General features: G+C 53.1%; 2 protein-coding genes across 2 annotated transcripts in view; both read left to right on the forward strand.

Moving 5' to 3' along the window:
- The window catches only part of STYXL1 (serine/threonine/tyrosine interacting like 1), a gene marked incomplete at both ends in the record, with an annotated part of 43,212 nt that extends 30,946 nt beyond the window's left edge, over positions 1-12,266 (forward strand). The window contains 3 exon segments of the mRNA XM_080702246.1: positions 1,561-1,658; positions 3,183-3,295; positions 12,135-12,266. Coding sequence (XP_080558372.1) covers positions 1,561-1,658; positions 3,183-3,295; positions 12,135-12,266 — 343 coding nt within the window.
- Positions 12,267-13,757: 1,491 nt separating this feature from the next.
- Positions 13,758-19,052, forward strand: TMEM120A (transmembrane protein 120A; the record flags this gene model as incomplete). The annotated part of the gene is made up of 12 exons (XM_080703872.1): positions 13,758-13,838; positions 15,340-15,458; positions 15,606-15,722; positions 17,491-17,550; positions 17,712-17,807; positions 17,885-17,974; positions 18,078-18,143; positions 18,236-18,297; positions 18,405-18,497; positions 18,609-18,673; positions 18,751-18,819; positions 18,912-19,052. 12 exons carry the CDS (start codon positions 13,758-13,760, stop codon positions 19,050-19,052), a joined length of 1,059 nt encoding a protein of 352 aa, XP_080559998.1.
- Between the last annotated feature and the right edge of the window lie 388 nt (positions 19,053-19,440).

The following is a 19,440-nucleotide window of genomic DNA, read 5'->3' on the forward strand; positions in this document are numbered from 1 at the left end:
AGAGAGAGAGAGAGAGAGAGAGAGAGAGAGAGAGAGAGAGAGAGAGACACTCTTAAAAGTGACTAGAGAGAAAACATATTACATATTACATAATTACATACCAGGGAATAAAGATAAAGATGACAGCAGCTTTCACATTGGAAATAATGAAATTGAGAAAACTGTACTGAGATTAAAAAACAAACCCATAGTATACAACTAGTGAAAATATCTTTCAAAAGTGAAGGCAAGCCAGATGTGGTGGCACACGCTTGTATTCCCGGCATTCGGGAGGCTGAGACAGGAGGATTGCGGTTCACGGTCAGCCTCAGCTACTCAGGCCCTCTGCAACTCAGTGAGACCCTGTTTCAAAATAAAGAATAAAAAAAGGGCTGGGGGTGTGGCTCAGAGGTAGAAAAGCCCCTGGGTTCTACCCCCAGTACCACACACACAAAAGGGGGACACCATCATCATAGAGCTCACCGGTACTAAAAGGCATTCTCTAGGCACTCGTCTCAGAGAAACGAAGAATTACATTGACACCAAAATCTATAATGCGCAAAGCAGCCGCCCAGCTGATGAGTAGTTGGGCAGAAGTGCTACCTGCATATTATGGAGTATTCCTCAAGAGGAAAAGGAATAACATGATCTACATTATGATGTGAGACTATAAAGCACCAATAAAAGTTTTAAAAATAAGACAAAAGGCAAGAGTAAAAGGAATAGTGGTACAGGTAACAGCTTGGATCTCCAGGGAACTGGTGCAGAGCAAAACAGAAAGCAAAGCAAAGCACCAAGTCTAAAAGGTTCCATATGCTGTGATTCCATTTCTATAACATTTGGGATGTGACAAAGTTTTAAAAATAGAGGATAGACTGGTGGTCCCCGGACTTAGGGAAGGGGCGTCCACACATGTCATTTCTCGAGTGCTCACCGCACGCAGGCACTGCACCAGGCTCCTCGCAGGCATCCTCTGGAGGCCATGCCACACGCCCGTGGTCCCCTTCCTTCCTCCTCGTACCTGTTGTTTCTCAAGAACACACCACCGCGCAGGGCCCTTGTCCTTGCGCTCTCCTCCACCTGGAGCGCTTTGTCCCAGGTACCTCTTTGGCTTGTTCCCTCACCTCCTAGAGCCTCTGCTCAAATGTCACCTCTTCAGTAGAGCCTTCCCTGCTGCCTCCACTCACAACAGCCACCCCAGCTCCATCCCTCTCGCCTTGCTCTCCACATTTGGCATGGCAGGCTCACTCCCCAAGGCCACTAAATATGCTTTCCCATCCTCATCTAATGACCTGCACCACTGTTAGGAAAGTACCATGTTTCCGGTTAATAAATGATGTCCCATTTATTGGACACTGCTTATGTGCCAAGCAGGTCAGTAAATGCCTTATGTAGATTAACCCTCTCACTACACAACACCCTCCAGGAGGTAGGTACTTTCCTTCTGAGAAAGATTCGACCATTTGCCCGTGTCTCCCGAATGCCAGACCAGCACCCTTCCCCTGTGGCCCTGTGCGTGGCGAGGGCTGCCACGTGGGGCTGTGTGCACGCTGACTGAATGACCTGTGCTCTTCTGTTTAGTTTTGCAGGGGACCGGGACAAACTTCTGCACATCCAGATAGAAGATACTCCAGAATCTAATATTTCCCCCTTTTTCCGCCACCTCTGCCACTTCATCGGTAAGGGGTGTTCCCTAACAAGATAGCAGCTTGCTTATGCCCAGGAGGCAGAGGGGCCATGGCACTTCCTCCACGCATCTGTCCTAGAGTCTAAGTCCTGCGCTCAGGACAGAGAGGGTGGACAAGCTCCAGGACAAGTCCAGCTTCTCGGGACCCCCCAGCAATCTGAGAAGCTGTGGTATTTACCTGGGGAGCGGTGGGGTGTAACAAGAGCACCAGTTTGTGGGTTGAGCACCCTGAGTTCTGGCCCGGGCTGAGTTTTGAGCCTGTTGTAAAATGTAAATACTGGCCCACCACGCATGCACAGCTTCACGGAGGCTTGCTCTGCACCGAGCTCAGGGACCCTGTATCTCACTCCATCCTTGCCCTCAGTCCTGGCCAGCAGGGTGGGGTGTGGACAGGGAGAGGAAGACCCTAGAGGCCTTCCAGCCCTGACTGCCATGACTCTCCACTGTGGGCACCCCAACCTTATCCTCCCACCACACGTGAGTGATGCCCACTAGCTGCTTAGCTCACAGAGGATGGATTTTTTCACTCATTCCTAGAGTTTAGACTTGCCCGAGAGGAGCAAGATCCCCAAAGAGAGAGCAAGCTTTGAAGTTCAGAGGCCCTGCTCTGTGGCTGCCGGCCTGGCACTTGGTGCACAAGTGGCTGGAGATGGCATTATAGCCCAGCTACCCTTATTTGCCCAGCAGGTTGACACTATCATTTGACCAGGATCTGAGATTGAGACTTCCTGTGTGTCCCACCATGAGACGGCAGAGGCCTGTGGCACAATAAGGCCCCTCCCCAGCTCCGCCTCAAGGGGTGGCGCCAGGCCAGCCCATCACTGATTTGTGCCTCAGTTTCCTCTTCTGCACACTGAAGCAGTTGGTCTTAATGTTCCCTGAGTCTTCCTCCCGCTCTGTCTGTGGTTTTGTGCTTTGCATGTTTATCTTTGGTTCTTGGGGGTTACTGGGCCAGCCTGGGGTGCCAGCCTTAGTTTCCTCCCCAGCCCTCACTGGGTAGGACTCACAGCCTCGGGGGTTATGTGGTTATGGCTGATACTTCTATGCCAGGCAATGGGCTTAGCACAGAACAGAATAAAATACTATGGGGAAGGTTATGTAGTAGGCTGTTATCCCACTCTCCAGATGACTTAGAGCAACGTGCCCAAGCTCCACAACCAGTGAGTGGCAGAGCCAGGGTCCACCCCGGCCTGCGCTGCCCTTGCTGGTGCCCGAATATCTGTGGGATGATGCTGCCATCATCAGGCCTGCTGGTTACAGCTTCCGGCGCTAGAAGCCTGGACAGGCAGGGAAAGGCCTTCACCTGGCAATGTCGATGCCCATGCAGGATCCTCTTGAACTGCCAGCGGGAGTTCAGTTTGCTAGACCAGGAGGCGGTGTCCTAGAAAAGGCATGTGACCTGCCCAGGACCTGGCCTGCTGGTTCTGAACTCACTGGTGGACCACGGGCCCACTGAGGCCAGTCTCATGACAGCCACCCAGGTCCCCAGCAACCCACCCCTGCCTCCCCTCCACAGGAATTCACCTCCACCTGGGCTCTGTCATTCTGATCTTTTCCACCCGGGGCATCAGTCGCAGCTGCGCAGCCATCATAGCCTTCCTCATGCACCACAAGGAGGAGACCTTGAAGGTACATGTTCCCTGAGCTGGGCGTGGACCACAGCCGCCCCTGGAGGTGGGGTTACAGCTGGACCTGGAGGAACAGGGCCCTGGCATGGCCTTGGGATCCTAGTTGGGGGTGGGGAGGGGAAGAATCAAAGAGGGAAACTTCAAACCTAGGGTGTTACCCAGCATGGCACCCAAGGGCAGGGGCCCAATGCTACGGGTTAGAAGCCTGAGTGTGGGTACCCAGGCCAGGCTGTGGTCGGCAGCACTGTCTGTGTGGTTCCCCGGCTATCATCTGTCTACTAGGTTTGTCTGAAGTCCCAGAATCACAGCGCTTGCAGGGCCTCTGCAGGGGCCTGTACCAACAATCTTCCTTTGCTTTCAGAGCGGGGCTTGCAGGGGCTCAGGGAGAGGGGAGCTGTCATAGGAAACCCAGGGAGAAATCAGAGCTTCTGACTCCCAGGTGGTGCTCTCTCGGGGACTTGCCCTGGGGAAGGGGATCCTTGCCTGTCCCAGCCTGTCTGTGGTCTCCAAGGGCTCCCGGAGGACCTCAAAAGCCCCACACATGCTCAGGGTTACAATTGGAGGGTGGGGAGGGGCAAAGGATAATAACCATGATCAGAGCCCATTGGCCAGTGTTTTGGGGTGTTGACCCAGTGTGCTCTGGGGGTGAAATTGCAGGGTAGCAAAAGTCTTGGATATCCAGCAATTCCACTTCTCAGTATAAACTCCAAAGAAGTGGAAACAGGAACTTAAGACAGATATCTACATACACACGCACGGCAGCAGGGTTCACAGCGGCCAACAGGTGTGAAGAACCCAAGTGCCCATGGACAAATGAATGGACACGTGATGTGAGTCATCCATACACTGGAATACTAAATATTATTTGACCTTGAGCTGGGCGTGGTGGCTCATGCTTATAATCCCAGGGCTTGGGAGGCTGAGACAGGATTGCATGGGTTTGAAGCCAGCCTCAGCTACTTAGACCCTGTTTCCAAATAAAGTATAAAATAGGTCTGGGAGTATAGCCCAGAGATAGAAAAGCCCCTGGGTTCCACCCCCAGTACCACCAAAAATATATAATTCAACCTTTAAAAGGAAGGAAATTGGGACACATGCTACAATATAGATGAACCTTAAGGACAGTATGCTCGGTGAAATAAACCAGTCATAAACAAACATGCTATGTGATTCCACTTATGTGAGGTTTTTAGAGCATCAGAATCACAGAAACAGAAGGATGGTGGGGACACGGATATGTCCAGGAAGGAGTGGGATGGGGAGTTCATGTCTAATGAACAGAGTTTCGGTTTGGGAAGATGAAAAAGTTCTGGAGATGGATGGTGTGATGGTTGCACAACAATGTACTTAATGCTCCTGAATTGTATATGCCTAAAAAATGGTTAAAATGGTAAATTTTGTTTTAGATGTTTTAAGCACAATTTCAGAGTCTCAGTGGGGAATGAGGCCGTGGCCCTCGGTTTCCGCTGAGAGGGTTGGGCACACGCAGGTCCTGAGAACCCTCCAGCCCTCACGTTGAGTGTGTTCTCCAGCCCTGAAAAGCAAGCTGCTGTCTTGTCTCTGGCCACAGAGAAAGCCGAGTCTGGACTTCTTTCCAGAGGGCGGAGGCGGGAGGATGCTCCCGATGAGCTCCTCTAGGTCTTCCAGCAGCCAGGCCCAGCCCTAGGGAGATGGGTTTGTGCAGACCCAGCCCATCCCATCTGCAATTTGGCCGTTCTGATCAGTGGTCAGTGAGTTGATGGACACTGGGGTCCCTGAAGTCCAGGCCCTCTTGCTCTCAGGAGAAACTCTAGTGCTTCTTTCCTGGAGCAGGGATGTTTGTCTCATCTGCAGAAATTCCTACAGCTGGGCACTCTGCCCAGAGATGCCATCTAGACCACGCTTGGCCAGGAAAGCTGTGCACCCCACGGAGCTATGGTCAGGAAGGGCCTCCACTATGCCCGCGTGGTAGTTAGCTTTCCCTGCTCCCAGGTAGACCCAGGATCACTGGAACCGGTGGCGTGGGCTTGACTCTGGGGTGATTCTTGCCTCCCATTGTGTATGTGGTGCCGGGGCCTCGGGTGGGGGGCTCCCTGTCTGTGCGATGGGGATGCCATGCCCTCTGGCTGCGATTAGCTCAGCTGTGAAAACCAGAGCCCCCCAGACTGGCTCTGAAAGAAACATGAGATTTCATGGGCCCAAATGTACTGTTTCTTAGGCCCCAGCCTAGATTCTCAGGTGCTAAGGCCACGGTATAGGGGTCAGAGAGAGAAGTAGGAAGAACTTGGCACCCAGTCTACTGGCACAAGAGCCACTGCTGACCTGGGCTTTCACAGCTTTGGTGCATGGTGGGGATCCAAAGTCAGTTTACCCTTAAAAAATTGAATTTGATGCCTTTAAACTGCTGGGAATAAGCCGGGTGTGGTGGCGCACGCTTGTAATCCCAGCATTGGGGAGGCTGAGACCTGAGGATCGCGGTTCGCGGACAGCCTCAGCTAGTACTTAGTGAGGCCCTCTGCAACTCAATGAGACCCTGTTTCAAAATAAAGAATAAAAAATAGGGCAGGGGGTGTAACTCGGAGGTCAAATGCCGCTGGGTTCCATGCCCAGACCCGAAAAAAAAAAAAAAAGAAAAACTGCTGGGAATAGCTTTGTCCCTTAAAGATCTTCAGAGGAAAAGAAAAAAAAAAAAAACATTCAAAACACTGTAATAGCTTGCTGTGGCAGAGACCATCCTATGCACCATGCCCTTTTAGTGTGTGTGTGTGTGTGTGTGTGTGTGTGTGTGTGTGTGTGCGCGTGCGCAATGGGGATTGAACTCAGGGGTTTTCTACCTTCAAACTATATCTCAAGTCCTATTTTCTTTTTGTTTTTTTGAAACAGGGTCTCCCTAGGTTGCTGAGAGTCTCAATATGTTGCTGAGGCTGTCCTCAAACCAGGGGTCCTCCTGTCTTAGCCTTCCAAGTACTGGGATTACAGGCGTGCACCACCACACTTAGCTCCTTTTAGTTCTTTATGTGTTATTAGAACACATTCACAACAACCCTGTAGCTTAGGTACTATTTTTGTATGTGCGTGAGGTACTGGGTATTGAACCCAGGGCCATTCTACCTCCAAGCTACACCCCCTAGCACCATTTTATTTTTTATTTTGAAACAAGCAGGGTCTTGCTAAGTGTTGGAGGCCTCACTAAGTAGCTGAGGCTGGCCATGAACCTGCAATCCTCCTGTCTCAGCCTCCCAAGCACTGGTATTACAAGCATGCACCACCAGGTCCGGCTTAAATACTATTATTATCTTCACTTTGCGGGTTGCATAAAAGTGTGGGGTGATGTGCCCGAGGCTATGCAGCTGTAAATAGCAGAGCTAGGATCCAAAGCGGGCTGGCTCCTCTCCAGGGTCTGGTCTTTCAACATGGCCCTAAGGCAGAGGGGAGGGTGCTGGCCTTGCAGTCTGAACCATGGAGTCTGGGCTGGTGCTGCCCCTTACAAAGGTGACTCGGGCATGTCCCTTAGCAGGTAGGATGAATCTGACCACACCTGCTCTTCCTGCCTGCTGCATCTTCTGTGAGAGTCCTGGCAGATGCTCTGTGGGCTGGACAGGGATCGGGGAGGGGTGGTGTCTGCAATGGGGGATATTGTTTATAGGATTTCCTCAAGGTCCTGTTCCGACCCAGTTACCACTCAGTCAACCTCATAACTGCACAGCCCTGCCCCCTGGCACGACTTTAAAAGATTGTGTTTAAAATACACATAACATGCAACTTACTATCTTATCCATTTTAAAGTGTGTGTTAACTAGTGTTTAACTAGTGTTAAATTCATTCAGATTATGCAACCAATCTCCTAAACTTTTGCATCTGGCAAAACTAAAAATTCTGCACCCACTGAGCAATAATTCCCGCATTTCCTTCCTCTCCCCAGCCCCTGTCAACCCCCATTCTACTCTCCATCTCTATGAATTTGTCTACACTAGGGACCCTACTGTGTTAGTCTCCTTTTCGTCCCTTTGAGCAAAATACCTATCATTTCTTCTTACAGGAGAAAATGTTTATTTTGGCTCAGGGTTTTAGTCTCTAGGTGGCTGGCTCCTTTGCTCTGGCCTGCAGTGAGGCAGAACATCATGGCGGAAGGGTGTGTGTGTGGGGTGGGGGAGCTGTTCCACTCCTGGAAGCAGGAAGCAAAGAGAATGAGGAAGGAGCCAGGGACAAGATACACTGCCCAGGGGCATGCCTCCAGTGACCCACTTCCTCTACCTGTGCCCCACCTGCCTGTAGTCTCCACCTCCTTCCCCATAGTCCATTCAAATTATTAAGCCTTTTGGACACAGTGGTGCACACCTGCAAACTCAGTACTTGGGAGGCTGAGACAGGTTTAAGGTTTAAGGACAGCCTCAGCAACTTAGAGAGACCCTGTTTCCAAATCAATCAATCAACCAATCAATCAGTCAATAAAGGGCTTCTTCTCTGATGCCAGCTCTTCTTGAGGAGCGGTGAGCCAGGGGGGAACACAGCCATGACTGAGGAGGACGGAAAGCCGAAGGCCTCTCCCCTTGCAGGTGCCCGCCTCGCCAAGAAACTACCTGACCTTGCTCAGCAGTCATGTAACTACAAGTGGCCTCAGAACGGAGCCAGTGAGGCCATCGAAACCCTCACCACTGTGACAGCTACCCACATGGAACCCCCAGTGATCAACCCACTGCTGTGTAAAGACAAGAGCACGGGCTATGTGTTTACTTGCCCCACAAGCAGGCTCGGGTGGGCCTGTGGGGTCTCCGGGCCTGTCACCCCTGTCTGTCACCATCAAAGAAGTTCTGTTACTGGAAGCAGCAGATCTAGTCCATGCAGCAGTCTATTGAAAGACTCGTAGTCTAAGCCTGCGGTCTCTTCCCTGCTCTTCCTGTCAGCGCCTCCCCCAAGCTTCTGTACTATATCTGTGTTAGCATGTAAGAGTTTCTCCTTCCTTCTCTCCTTCTTTCCTTCCTTCCTCTCTTCCTGTCTTCCTTCCTTCCTTTCTTATACTGGGGATTGAACCCAGAGGCATTCTACCTCTGAGCTATACCCCCAGTCCAATTTTTTTATTTCTTATTTGGAAATATGGTCTCACTAGGTTGCTGAGAGCCTTGCTAAGTTGCCGAGGCTGGCTTTGAACCTGCGATCCTCCTGTCTTAGCCTCCCAAGTACTGGGTTTATAAGTGTGTGCCACCATGCCCGCCTCTTCACTGGCTTGCTAATATAAAATATTATACTAAGCTAGGCATGGTGGTCTAGGGTAAGGGGAGGAGGAAGACTGAGGTACATTAATGGAACTACTACCATCAACTATGTGTACATATGTGAATATACTAGCATCAATCTCAGTGCTCTGTAATGGGAAGGAAGGAGGTGGGGAGGTGGGGAGGTGGGGAGGTGGATGGCGGCCCACCAAGTGCTGTGTGCATTTAGGGCATTGTCAACATGATTTACATTATGATGTAAGACCAATTAGAGCAATTAGAAATAATCTATGAGCGAGCCCATCTGGGCCCAGGTACTTCCTAATTTTGAAGGCTATATTAATTATTAATTTCATTTCTTTAATAGATATAGGCCTATTCAGATCATTTATTTTTGAGTAAAATTTGGCAGATTGTGTCTTTCAAAAAATTTATCATTCCTAGCTGGGTATGGTGGCGCACGCCTGTACTCCCTGTACTTGGGAGGCTGAGAAAGGAAAAATGACAGGTTCAAGGGCAGCCTCAGCAAGGAGCAAGACTCGAATCAACCTAGCAAGACCCTGTTTCCAAATAAATAACATCAAGTTGGGGGTGTAGCTCAAAGGAAGAAATGCCGCTGGATCCAATCCCTAGAACCACACACAAAAAAATTCATCATTCTCATTTGTGGGCATAGAACCGTTCATAATACTCTTTTATTGTCCTTTCAATCGCCATCGAATTTGTAATGATGCCCCCTCTTTCTTTTTCTTTTCTTTTTTTTTTTTTGCGGTACTGGGGATGGAACCCAGGGGCATTCTAACTCCGATCTACACCCCCAGCCCTATTTTTTTATTCTTTATATTTGAAACAGGGTCTCGCCAAGTTCCACGAACCACGATCCTCCTGCCTCAGCCTCCCAAATGCTGGAATTACAAGTGTGTGCCACCATGCCCGGCTTCCCTCTTTCCTTTCTGATAACAATTTGTAACTTTTTTTTTTTTTTAGCATGGCCACAGGTCCATCAACATAGTGATCTTTTCAAAGAAACAGTTTTCAGTTTTGTTGATTTTTTTCTATTGGTTTTCTGTTTTTAATTTTGTTTATGTATGTGGATATATACATTTCCCACCACCATTTTTGAAAAGACTGTCCTGCTTTTGAATAGTCTTGACAGCCTTGTTAAAAATAATCTGATAGCTGGGCGTGGTGGCACACACCTGTAATCCCAGTACTTGGGAGGCTGAGACAGGAGGATCTTAGGTTTGAGGACAGCCTTAGCAAATAGACACTCATCAACCTAGAGAGACACTCTTTCTAAATGAGAAACAAAATCAGGCTGGGAGTGTAGCTAGAAAGTAGAATGCCTCTGGGTTCAATCCCTAGTAACACACACACACACACACACACACACACACACACACACTTGACCACATCTGTGAGAGATTATTTCTGGGCTGTCTCTTCTGTTCCATTCATCTATTTATCTTCATGTCAGCACCATATTGTTTTGGTTACTGTAGCTTTTTAATAAGGCTTAAAAGTCAGGAACTGTGAGATTTTCTTTTTCTTTTTTTTTTTTTGGCACTAGGGATTGAATTTAGAGGCATTCTACCACTGAGCTATACCCTCCCCCAGCTCTATTTTTTAATTAATTAATTTATTTATTTATTTTGAAACAGGGTCTCACTGAGTTGCAGAGGGCCTCACTAAGTAGCTGAGGCTGTCAGTGAACGACGATCCTCCGGTCTCAGCCCCCCAAATGCTGGGATTACCAGCCTGCGCCATCATGCTTGGCTCTATTTTTATTTTGAAACAGGGTCTCACTAGGTTGGTGAGAGTCTCATCACTTGCTAAGGCTGTCCTAGAATCTGTGATCCTCCTGTCTCAGCCTCCCAAGTACTGGGATTCCAGGCGTGTGCCATCACTCCCAGCTCAACTTTGTCCTTTTGACATTTTTTTTTTTCTATTTGAGGAATTTCAAAATGGATTTTTCTACTCCTACAAAAAAATGCCATTGGGATTTTGATAGAGATTACCTTAAATCTATAGATTATTTGGATAGTATTTACATCTTCTTTTTTGTGTGTGTGGTACTGGGGACAGAGCCCAGGGGCTTCAACCTCCAAGCTACACCTCCAGACTATTATGAACAGTTCTATGCCCACAAATAAGAATGACGAATTATTTTTTTTTGGTGGTACTAGGGATTGAATCTAGTGGCAAAATATATTTTATAATTTATAAAATATATAGAATATATTTTATATTTTATTTGGAAATAGGGTATCACTAAGTTTCTGACGGCCTCACTAAGCTGCTGAGGCTGGCTTCGAACCTGCGGTCCTCCTGTCTCAGCCTCCCAAGTACTAGGATTACAAGCGTGCGCCACCATGCCCAGATATTTGCATCTTTAAAAATATTATGTACTTATTTGCATGTGTGCCTTCCTCATTAGACTTTGAACATATTTATAACAGTTGCCTTTTATTTTAGTTATGTGGTGCTGAGGATTGAACCCAGGGCCTCATGCATGGTAGACAAACAAACACTCTACTCCTGAGTTACACCTCCAGCTTAAGACATTTCCTACACCTCCTAGTTAAGCCATTTTCACTATGGTGCCTTGCAATCCATGATGGGGAATATTTATTTTTATCTTCTTTCTTTCTTTCTGCAATCCCTGATTAAATGTCTTATTCTTTCTGATGCACTTATAAATGGAATTGTTTTCTTAATTTCCTTTTGGGATTGCTCATTATTAGTATAGAAATGTAACTGAGATTCCCATGTTGATTTTATCCTGCCGCCTTGCTGAATTTGTTCACTAGCTCCAATGTCCGCATAAATTATCTTCAGAATTTCTTTACAATGAGGTCACATCATCTTCAAACAGAGATCATTTTACTTCTTCCCTTCCAATTCTGATGCCTCTTATTTCTTTTCCTTGCCTACTTGTTCTGGCTAGGACTTCCAGTACTAATAGAAGCGGTGAAGGTGAGTATCCTTGCCTTGTTCCTGGTTTGGGAGGAAATACTTTTCTCCACTGAGTGTGGTATTAGCGCCGTGTTTTTCCCAGCTGGTCTTTATGAGGATGAAGTTGTTTCCCCTGCTCTTGGGTTGCTAAGGTACCACTTTCACCTTTCCCCTTCTCCCGGGACCTCAATCTCCCCCAAATGGAGACCAGCTAGGCGCCTTCTTTCATGTAGTAAGCCTTCCTGTACTTTAGAGCGGGTGCCTGAAGGAAGGTGGCTTTGGGTTTCCTTCTTCAGAGAACTTGCCCTCAGTTCTCGTCCTCTTTCCAGTAATCCACCCGGCGACAATGCAGCTCTTTGTTGAGCCCACTCGGGGAGCCAGGCGCAGGCACAGTGTTATCCTGTTCATGGGAGGTCTCACATATGTTGTCTGGGTCTTCATAGGAGCTGTTTGAACTCGGGATGATTTCTCTCCCCCTTTTCAGCAGAAGTGCAGGGGGGCTTGCCCAAGGCACAGCCAGCTCCTTTAGCCCCCCCCCCCCAATGAATCATCCAGGTAGCTGCTGTCTCTGCATCTAATCCTCAAGCTGCGGTGGGCCCCTGGGCAAGTGCTTCCTGCCCTCCTGAGTGGGCTCTGCTCTCGGGTGGAAGGGTGACCAGTCCTGAAGGCTCTTCTGTCTCTTTGCATCCACAGAGGTCCTGGGCGTATGTCAAGAAGTGCAAAAACAACATGTGTCCAAATCGGGGCTTGGTGGCTCAGCTGTCGGATTGGGAGAAGATTGTCCTTGGAGACAGTATCACAAACATTTTTGAACCAATGTACTGATATTTTCCGGGGCCCTGTGATGGGTGCTGAAGAACCCTGCTTGGGACTTCTTGTTGGTAGAGGGTCAGAGTGTACCCAGGTTGGTCTGGAAGGAAAAGACCTTTTACTGTCTGAAGCCTCGCGTCAGCCTCCTGCATCCGTTGACATAAGAGGTGTGATCGGCTCAGGTTTCTGAGAACCGACATCCCTCGGGTACCAGGGACCCTGTCCACTGCACTCCTGGGGCATTCTCTGGCTGCTGGAGCAGTTGTCCCAAATACCCTGTGACTTGGACCCTTTGGAGGTTGCCTAGGGAGGTGCTCCAGAGGTTCACAACGGGTGTCACAATGCCCACCCATAGGCCCAGATCCTTTAGCCCAGAAATGTCAGGCCAGCCTTGGCTCAGCTCCAGAGCTACCGGAGTCGCCTGGGATGAGGAACCTTATTCACCCCTAGACCCAGTGCAGGGCCCAGGTGCCCCTTAACCACTTGGTGCTCAGTGACTTTCTCTGGCCTCACCCCCACACATTGCTACCATGCTATGTTCACCAAGGAGAGGCTCCCATGACAGAGGCACCTGTTTTCTAGAAATTCCTCAGTTCTTAAAAGGAGTTGTTTTCCAAATGTGTTTCCCTGGAGCTAGCAGCACTCACAGAACCACCTAGAGTCAGGAGTGGGTACAGACAAGGGAACTGGCGGGGAGTTTAGGATGTCCACCCATGCAGGGACTTCCCTACGTCCATTCTGGAGCAGGAGATGAACGCCAGGGAGGGATGCAGGGGTGGGGTCCCCAATCAGAGGAGCAAGCCTTCGAGGAGTGGGGTTTTGCCAGAGGGGAAGAGCTTTCCAGGCAGCACTGACTCCGCTGGACCAAGCCTAGATGGCCGCAGAGCACATCCCCTTGGCGAGGGAACTGCAAGGCTGGGCAGAGTTGGTGGTAAATTTCAAGTAGGGACATGGTAGGGAGCTGGCCTGTGTTTTAGGAAGGGTAGTCTAGTGGCTGTGTGAAGGATATTTGAGGTGAGGCCGGACGCAGAGAGATCAGAAAGGAGGCGGCTATAAAAATTCCAGCGAGAGAGAGCTGGGAATCGTTTCCCAGGAGGGGCAGAACTTCCCAAAGGACGAAAGTGTTTGAGGAAGACGTCAGCTCCCTGGGCCTTGGTTTGCTCCCGGCACCGGGGGCCAGGGCACTGCAGGCGGCACCACCCAGTGGGCTCTGCTGGCGGAGCCCAGGCCGGAGGATCGCAACCGTCCCCGCCGCGATCCCGGCTGGGGAAGCCGGCTGGACGCTCTCCGGCACGTGGTCCCGCCCCGCGCGCCGATTGGCTCCGGTGGAGGGCGGGGCCAGCGCGAGCCCCGCGCCAGGCTATTTTTCATTGGCGGCGGCGGCGGCGCGAGCCCGGAAGCGGACGGGGGTAGTGGCGGAGGCGGAGGCGGAGGCGCCGCGGGCCGGCCCAGGTTGCGGCTCAGTCCTCGACTCCGCTGTTCTTGCGGGCCCGTGGCACGGCAGCCATGCAGTCCCCGCCCCCGGGCCCGCTGGGCGACTGCCTGCAGGACTGGGAGGATCTGCAGCAGGACTTTCATAGCATCCAGGTGAGGACCACTTCTGCCACCCATTGGCCTTGAGCTGTGGCTCGCTGGTTGGGGGTCAAGGGTCGGGCAGCGCCAGGTCAGGTAGCAGGGAGCTCGAGAGTGAGGGGTCGGGTCGGGTGCCCTGGCCTTGCCCTCAAGGATGGCGAGGTCTCTGGCCCCAGCGTCCCCTCCTGAGTGGCTGGAGTCCCGTTCACCCGCGGCCCCCCTGGAACCTCCGCTGTGCTGTGGGATCTCGACCTCCTGCAAGGGCCTCGGAAAGAGGCCAGTACCCCATGACCGCCCCCTCCCATTCCACCCGCACCACGTCCCCTCCTCGAAGACCAGCTGTCCGACTGAGAGCCAGCCGGCCCCGCATTTTGGGCCGGTCACTCGGTAAACATCCCGCGGACCGGCAGCTCCCGGCTAAGTGCTGCAGGGAAGTGGTTTTTAAATGAAATTCGTGGCTTGGCTGGGGGGTGGGGGTGGGACCGTCCCAGGTGGAGGGACTGCGACCACCTCGGGAAGGGAGAGTGCGCTTGACAGGCCCTGGTGGCCGCTCAGGAGACTGTCAGCGGAGGAGTGGGCGGGGCCGGGCTTCCCAGGCCTGGCCCGTACTGTTGTCTTTGGAAGCCCCGAGAGGAATTGCCTGGGCGAGTGAGATTTGAGTATGGCTGTAGCGTCCTGAGGCCAGGGAGGAGGAGGCTGCTGGCCTTGTGCAGGAAGGAGAGGGTGGTGGCACTAGCTGGGGTCTGAGAGGGGCGTGGTGACCCCCAGACAGAGTGGAGCCCTGGCCAACTGGAGATTTGGTTAGACCTTTGCCTCTCTTGGACTGGTTCCAGCCCCTGCCTGTCTCCATTGCTGCCCCTGCTCCAGCCCAGCCCGCTGCCATTAGTGCTTCTCCCTGGAGTCCTGGGAGCCAGTCTCAGCCACTGCCTTGCTTTTTCCACACCACCCCTCGCCCAATCTCTAGGCTGTCTCTTCTTGAGATTCACCTGAGGAGCAAAGTGCTGGGGGGAGGGAAAGCCTCAGGCCAAAGGTGCTGGGGGGAGGGGAAGGAACTGGCCTTAGGGCAGGAGGTGTAAGGGCTGTAGCCTGATGACCTTTAACCTGGGAGGAAGCATCAGGAATACCTGAGCAGCCAGCACCTTGGACAGCTGAGCTCCCCCATCCTTGCAGGCCAGGCAGGCAGGAGGGGCAGAGGGCTCAGGCCGACTGCTTGGTCCAGAAGGTGGGCCTGTGGGCCTTGAACTCAGACTCAGCCAGAACAGAGCCTGTGCAGGGGTAGGGATAGTGGTAATGAAGCCTGTAGGAAAGCAGCTTGTTGCTGGAGAGGGGTGTCATGGGGCCTCTGAGCTTGCAGAAGGATGCCCTGCTCCTTGCCTGGCTTGGGGGATAGGAGGATACACCTCAGTGGGGGCCTTGGCACGCACATCAAGTTCTGCCTCCCAGGGACCTTGTGCCTGCCATCAGGCTCAGGCTGTGGCTCCCCAGTCAGCTCATGCCTTCCCCTATCTGGCCCCAGGAAACCCACCGGCTCTACCGCCTGAAGCTGGAGGAGCTGACCAAGCTGCAGAACAATTGTACCAGCTCCATTGCTCGGCAGAAGAAGCGGCTCCAGGAGCTGGCCCTTGTCCTGAAGAAGTTAGAATCCCCTCTGGCTGGGTGTGGGGCTCCTGACCTGGGCATGGGGCAGCCCTGGCACGGCCTCTCCCTTCTTTGGGCTCGCTTGCCCTGCTGCTCTGCAGGATCAGGTCTGACACCTGTTCTGACTCTCTGGCCTGTCTGCAGATGCAAGCCCTCCCTCCCATCAGAGGCCATGGAGGCCGCACAGGAGCTGGAGAACCAGATGAAGGAACGCCAAGGCCTCTTCTTTGACATGGAAGCCTATTTACCCAAGAAGAATGGGTGAGCACCCACCTCCAGCTCCAGTCACAGCCACTCCTGGGAGAGGCAGGAAGCCAGATGCTTCTGCACTGTGCCTAAGAATCAGGCACAGTCCTGACTTCAGGGGAGCCAGCCTGGCTGAGTGGCAGCTCACTGTGATGGTCCTTCATGGGAAGTACAGGGAATGGGGACAGGGGCACGGTGTTTCCTGACCAGGACCAGGAGATCAGAGAAAGCTTCCTGGTCCAAGGATAGAGTGATCCAGAGAGACGCCTGGAGAGAGATGATATACTGCAGAGGCAGGGGGCCGGCTGGCCAGAGCTCAGGGTGGGAGGTGATAAGAGGGGTGATGAGACCAAGTCAGAGCTTGCCTGGGCCTGCATGTACACTTAGCAAGTTCAGCCACTGTCACTTGAGGATGGACAGGGGACAGTGCAAAACCCTAGGCCGAGCAAAAATTCCTGCAGAGGAGGCTGTAGGCTGCAAAGCATGGGGTGAACAGGGAAGAAAGGGCTATCAGCCTGGGACCAGATGGCCTGGTGAGGGGTAGTGCAGAAGGGAGGGAGACAAGGGACCTTGGAGAACAAGTTGGTGGGAGGGGTAGACGCTGATGTTGGAGCTGATGGAAAAGCTACAGGGGGTGGGCAGCCCAAATCTGAGCAGCTCTGCAGAAGCTTGACCATGCAGGCATTCCTGGAGAGAAGTCACCAGAACATAGCAACTACAAGTACCAGGGTGGAGGGTCGAGGACAGCTTCTGCAAGGGTGTGCCTGTTACTTTGTATGTGGGAGAAACTTGAGCTCATCCACCTGCTGAGTGGAGGATGGGGAGAGGGAAGACCCAGGGATGGCAGTGGGTGATGGAGGGGCCCTGGAGAAGTGGAAGGGTGCTCCCGGTATACCATGCAGAGGTGTAGACAGGTGAGGGGGTGGCGGGGCAGCGTGGAGGGCTTGGGAGAGGATTTGAAGAGGCCATTGCTGGGCACAAGGGTGGTAGGCTTGGGGGTGGGGGCTGGGAACATTGGGAGAGGCTTTGTCCCTCACACTAACCCCTTACCAGGCCAAGGCTGTGCGTGAACAATGCCCATGTGTTGGGGACAGCTCCTTAGGAATGACTAGCGTTGCTGTCATGCCTGGGAGTTTCTCTGGCAGAAGACAAGAATTTAATTGGGGGTGATGGAGATGCAGGGATGCTAAGAGTTGAGGGGGTTGGCCGGGAGGGCTGCATTGTGAAGCAGAGCATGGGGACTCCTAGCTCAGGCAAGACGACAGGGTCAGAGAGCTGGGGCAGGGAGAGGAAGGGTCCAAGTGGTGGGAAGAGATGGGCTGGGAGGCTGGGCATTTGGGGTCAGTACAGCCAGAGCTCCAAGAAGGCTCTCATGGATGTGAAGGGCTGGGTGTGGCTGTGGGGCACAGAGGTTCCTGGGGTTAAGGTAGCAGGGATGGGGGTTGCAGGAGGTCCACAAACTCCAGGCCTGCTACCCAGATGTGAGGAGTGATCTGAGATGTGGGGATGGCTTTCCACAGTGTGGGAGAGCCACGCGTCTCTTGAGGTGCACATGGGGGAGCTGTGGGCAGACCAGAGCCAGGATCCTGAAGCTGCAGGGAGAGAGCTGGGCACTGCATGGAGGCGGTGTGCAGCAGCCCAGGCCAGGACTAAACCGACAGTGTACGGGAGGAGAGCTGGAGAGGGAGGCGCAGACTCTGGACCTGGGATGGACCAGCTGATGCTTGGGATGTGCCATTCGCTTGTCCCTTGGTCTCTCTTCAGCCCCTCTTCTTCTCCCCAGGTTGTACCTGAGCCTGGTTCTGGGGAACGTCAACGTGACGCTCTTGAGCAAGCAGGCCAAGTATGCTTTTGTCGTGGGTTGGGTCCCCTCTCTTGGCCCCGACTTCCCTTGGCTCGGCCTTGGGACGCGGGGACTGCTCCCCCGAGGCCGGCCTTGCCTTCTCCGGTGGCAGCGAGTGAGGGCCCACGGCGACCCAGCCTGGCCCACGCGTGTGTCCCCAGGTTTGCCTACAAAGACGAGTATGAGAAGTTCAAGCTCTACCTCACCATCATCCTCATCCTCATCTCCTTCACCTGCCGCTTCCTGCTCAACTCCAGGTGGGCATCCTGCTGCTGGGGCGCCACCTCGCGCCCTCCCAGGGTTCCTGGCATCAACCCTCCGTGCCTCTCCCCAGGGTGACAGATGCGGCCTTCAACTTCCTGCTGGTCTGGTACTACTGCACGCTGACCATCCGCGAGAGCATCCTCATCAACAATGGCTCCCGGTGGGCACACGGGATGGGGATGCTCCGGGGTGGCGGGCGGGGCCTTCCCGTCCCTGAGCACTGACCCGAGGGGACAGGGAGTGACAGCGGCTCCCTCACACAGGATCAAAGGCTGGTGGGTTTTCCATCACTACGTGTCCACGTTCCTGTCGGGAGTCATGCTAACGTGGTGAGTAGTCTGGGCCTCCACTGGTGGGAACCAGGGCAGGGCGAGATAGCATCTTGGGCTCCCCACACCTCCCTCCCTCTGCTTTCCCTTAGGCCTGATGGTCTCATGTACCAGAAGTTCCGGAACCAGTTCCTGTCTTTCTCCATGTACCAGAGTGAGTGTGTCAGGCTTCCTGCTGAACTTGGAACACACCCATGGCGGGGAGGGGGCGGGAAGAGCTTCCCTCTCCACCTGGTTCTGATGCCAGCCTGCCTGCCCCAGGCTTTGTGCAGTTCCTGCAGTATTACTACCAGAGTGGCTGTCTGTACCGCCTGCGGGCCCTGGGCGAGCGGCACACCATGGACCTGACTGTGGGTGAGTCAGCCAGCAATGCAGCCCGGCAGCACGGGGTGGGGCTCTCCCTTCCTCCGCTCGGGCTCAGGCAGGAGTGACGTGTCTCTGTCTGCCTGGCCCCTCTTCCCGCAGAGGGCTTCCAGTCCTGGATGTGGCGGGGCCTCACCTTCCTGCTGCCTTTTCTTTTCTTCGGCCATGTAAGTTACGGCGTGTCCCTGCCCGCCCGAGTCCACCCTTGCTCTGGCGCACTGCGTCAGTCCCCCTTTCCTCTCAGTTCTGGCAGCTGTTTAACGCGCTGACGTTGTTTAACCTGGCCCAAGACCCTCAGTGCAAGGAGTGGCAGGTGAGCGGCCCGAGGACAGCTGGAGGGAGGCCTGGGGGAGAGAGCGGGAGGACCCGCCCAGCCCGGCCTCTCCTGACCCTGGCTCCCCACAGGTGCTCATGTGCGGCCTCCCCTTCCTCCTCCTCTTCCTTGGCAATTTCTTCACCACCCTGCGGGTTGTGCACCAGAAGTTCCACAGCCAGCAGCAGCAGCAGCAGCAAAAACAGCAGCAGCATGGGAGCAAGAAGGAATGAGCGGGGCCTCCGCCTGCCGGCCCCAAAGGGGCTCTGTCCGTGTGCGAAGGGAGGGCGGGAGGCACTGGCGTGTGTGAGAGGTGCCTTCTGTTCTCCCTGGGCTTTGTGGGCTCTGTGGGCCCTGAGGAAGATCTCACCTGGGCCCAGGCTGCAAGAGCCGGGTGCCAGGGTCTCAATAAAGGAAGAGACACAAAAGTGGTCTGATGGCTCACAGGTTGTTGGGGTGCCTGTTATCTCTGGGGTCTAAGTGAAGTCCAGCCAGGGGGCAGCCCCAGGTCTGCTCAAGTAATACCAGGCAAATACTGAAAACAGAACTTTATTCCAAGGGCCAGAGGTTATTTAAAATTATTTACACTCATTCAAAATCATGTGGCAGGGCCAGGCCCAG

Source organism: Muscardinus avellanarius (assembly GCF_963383645.1).
Source record: "Muscardinus avellanarius genome assembly, chromosome: 10".
Classification (NCBI taxonomy): Eukaryota; Metazoa; Chordata; class Mammalia; order Rodentia; family Gliridae; genus Muscardinus; species Muscardinus avellanarius.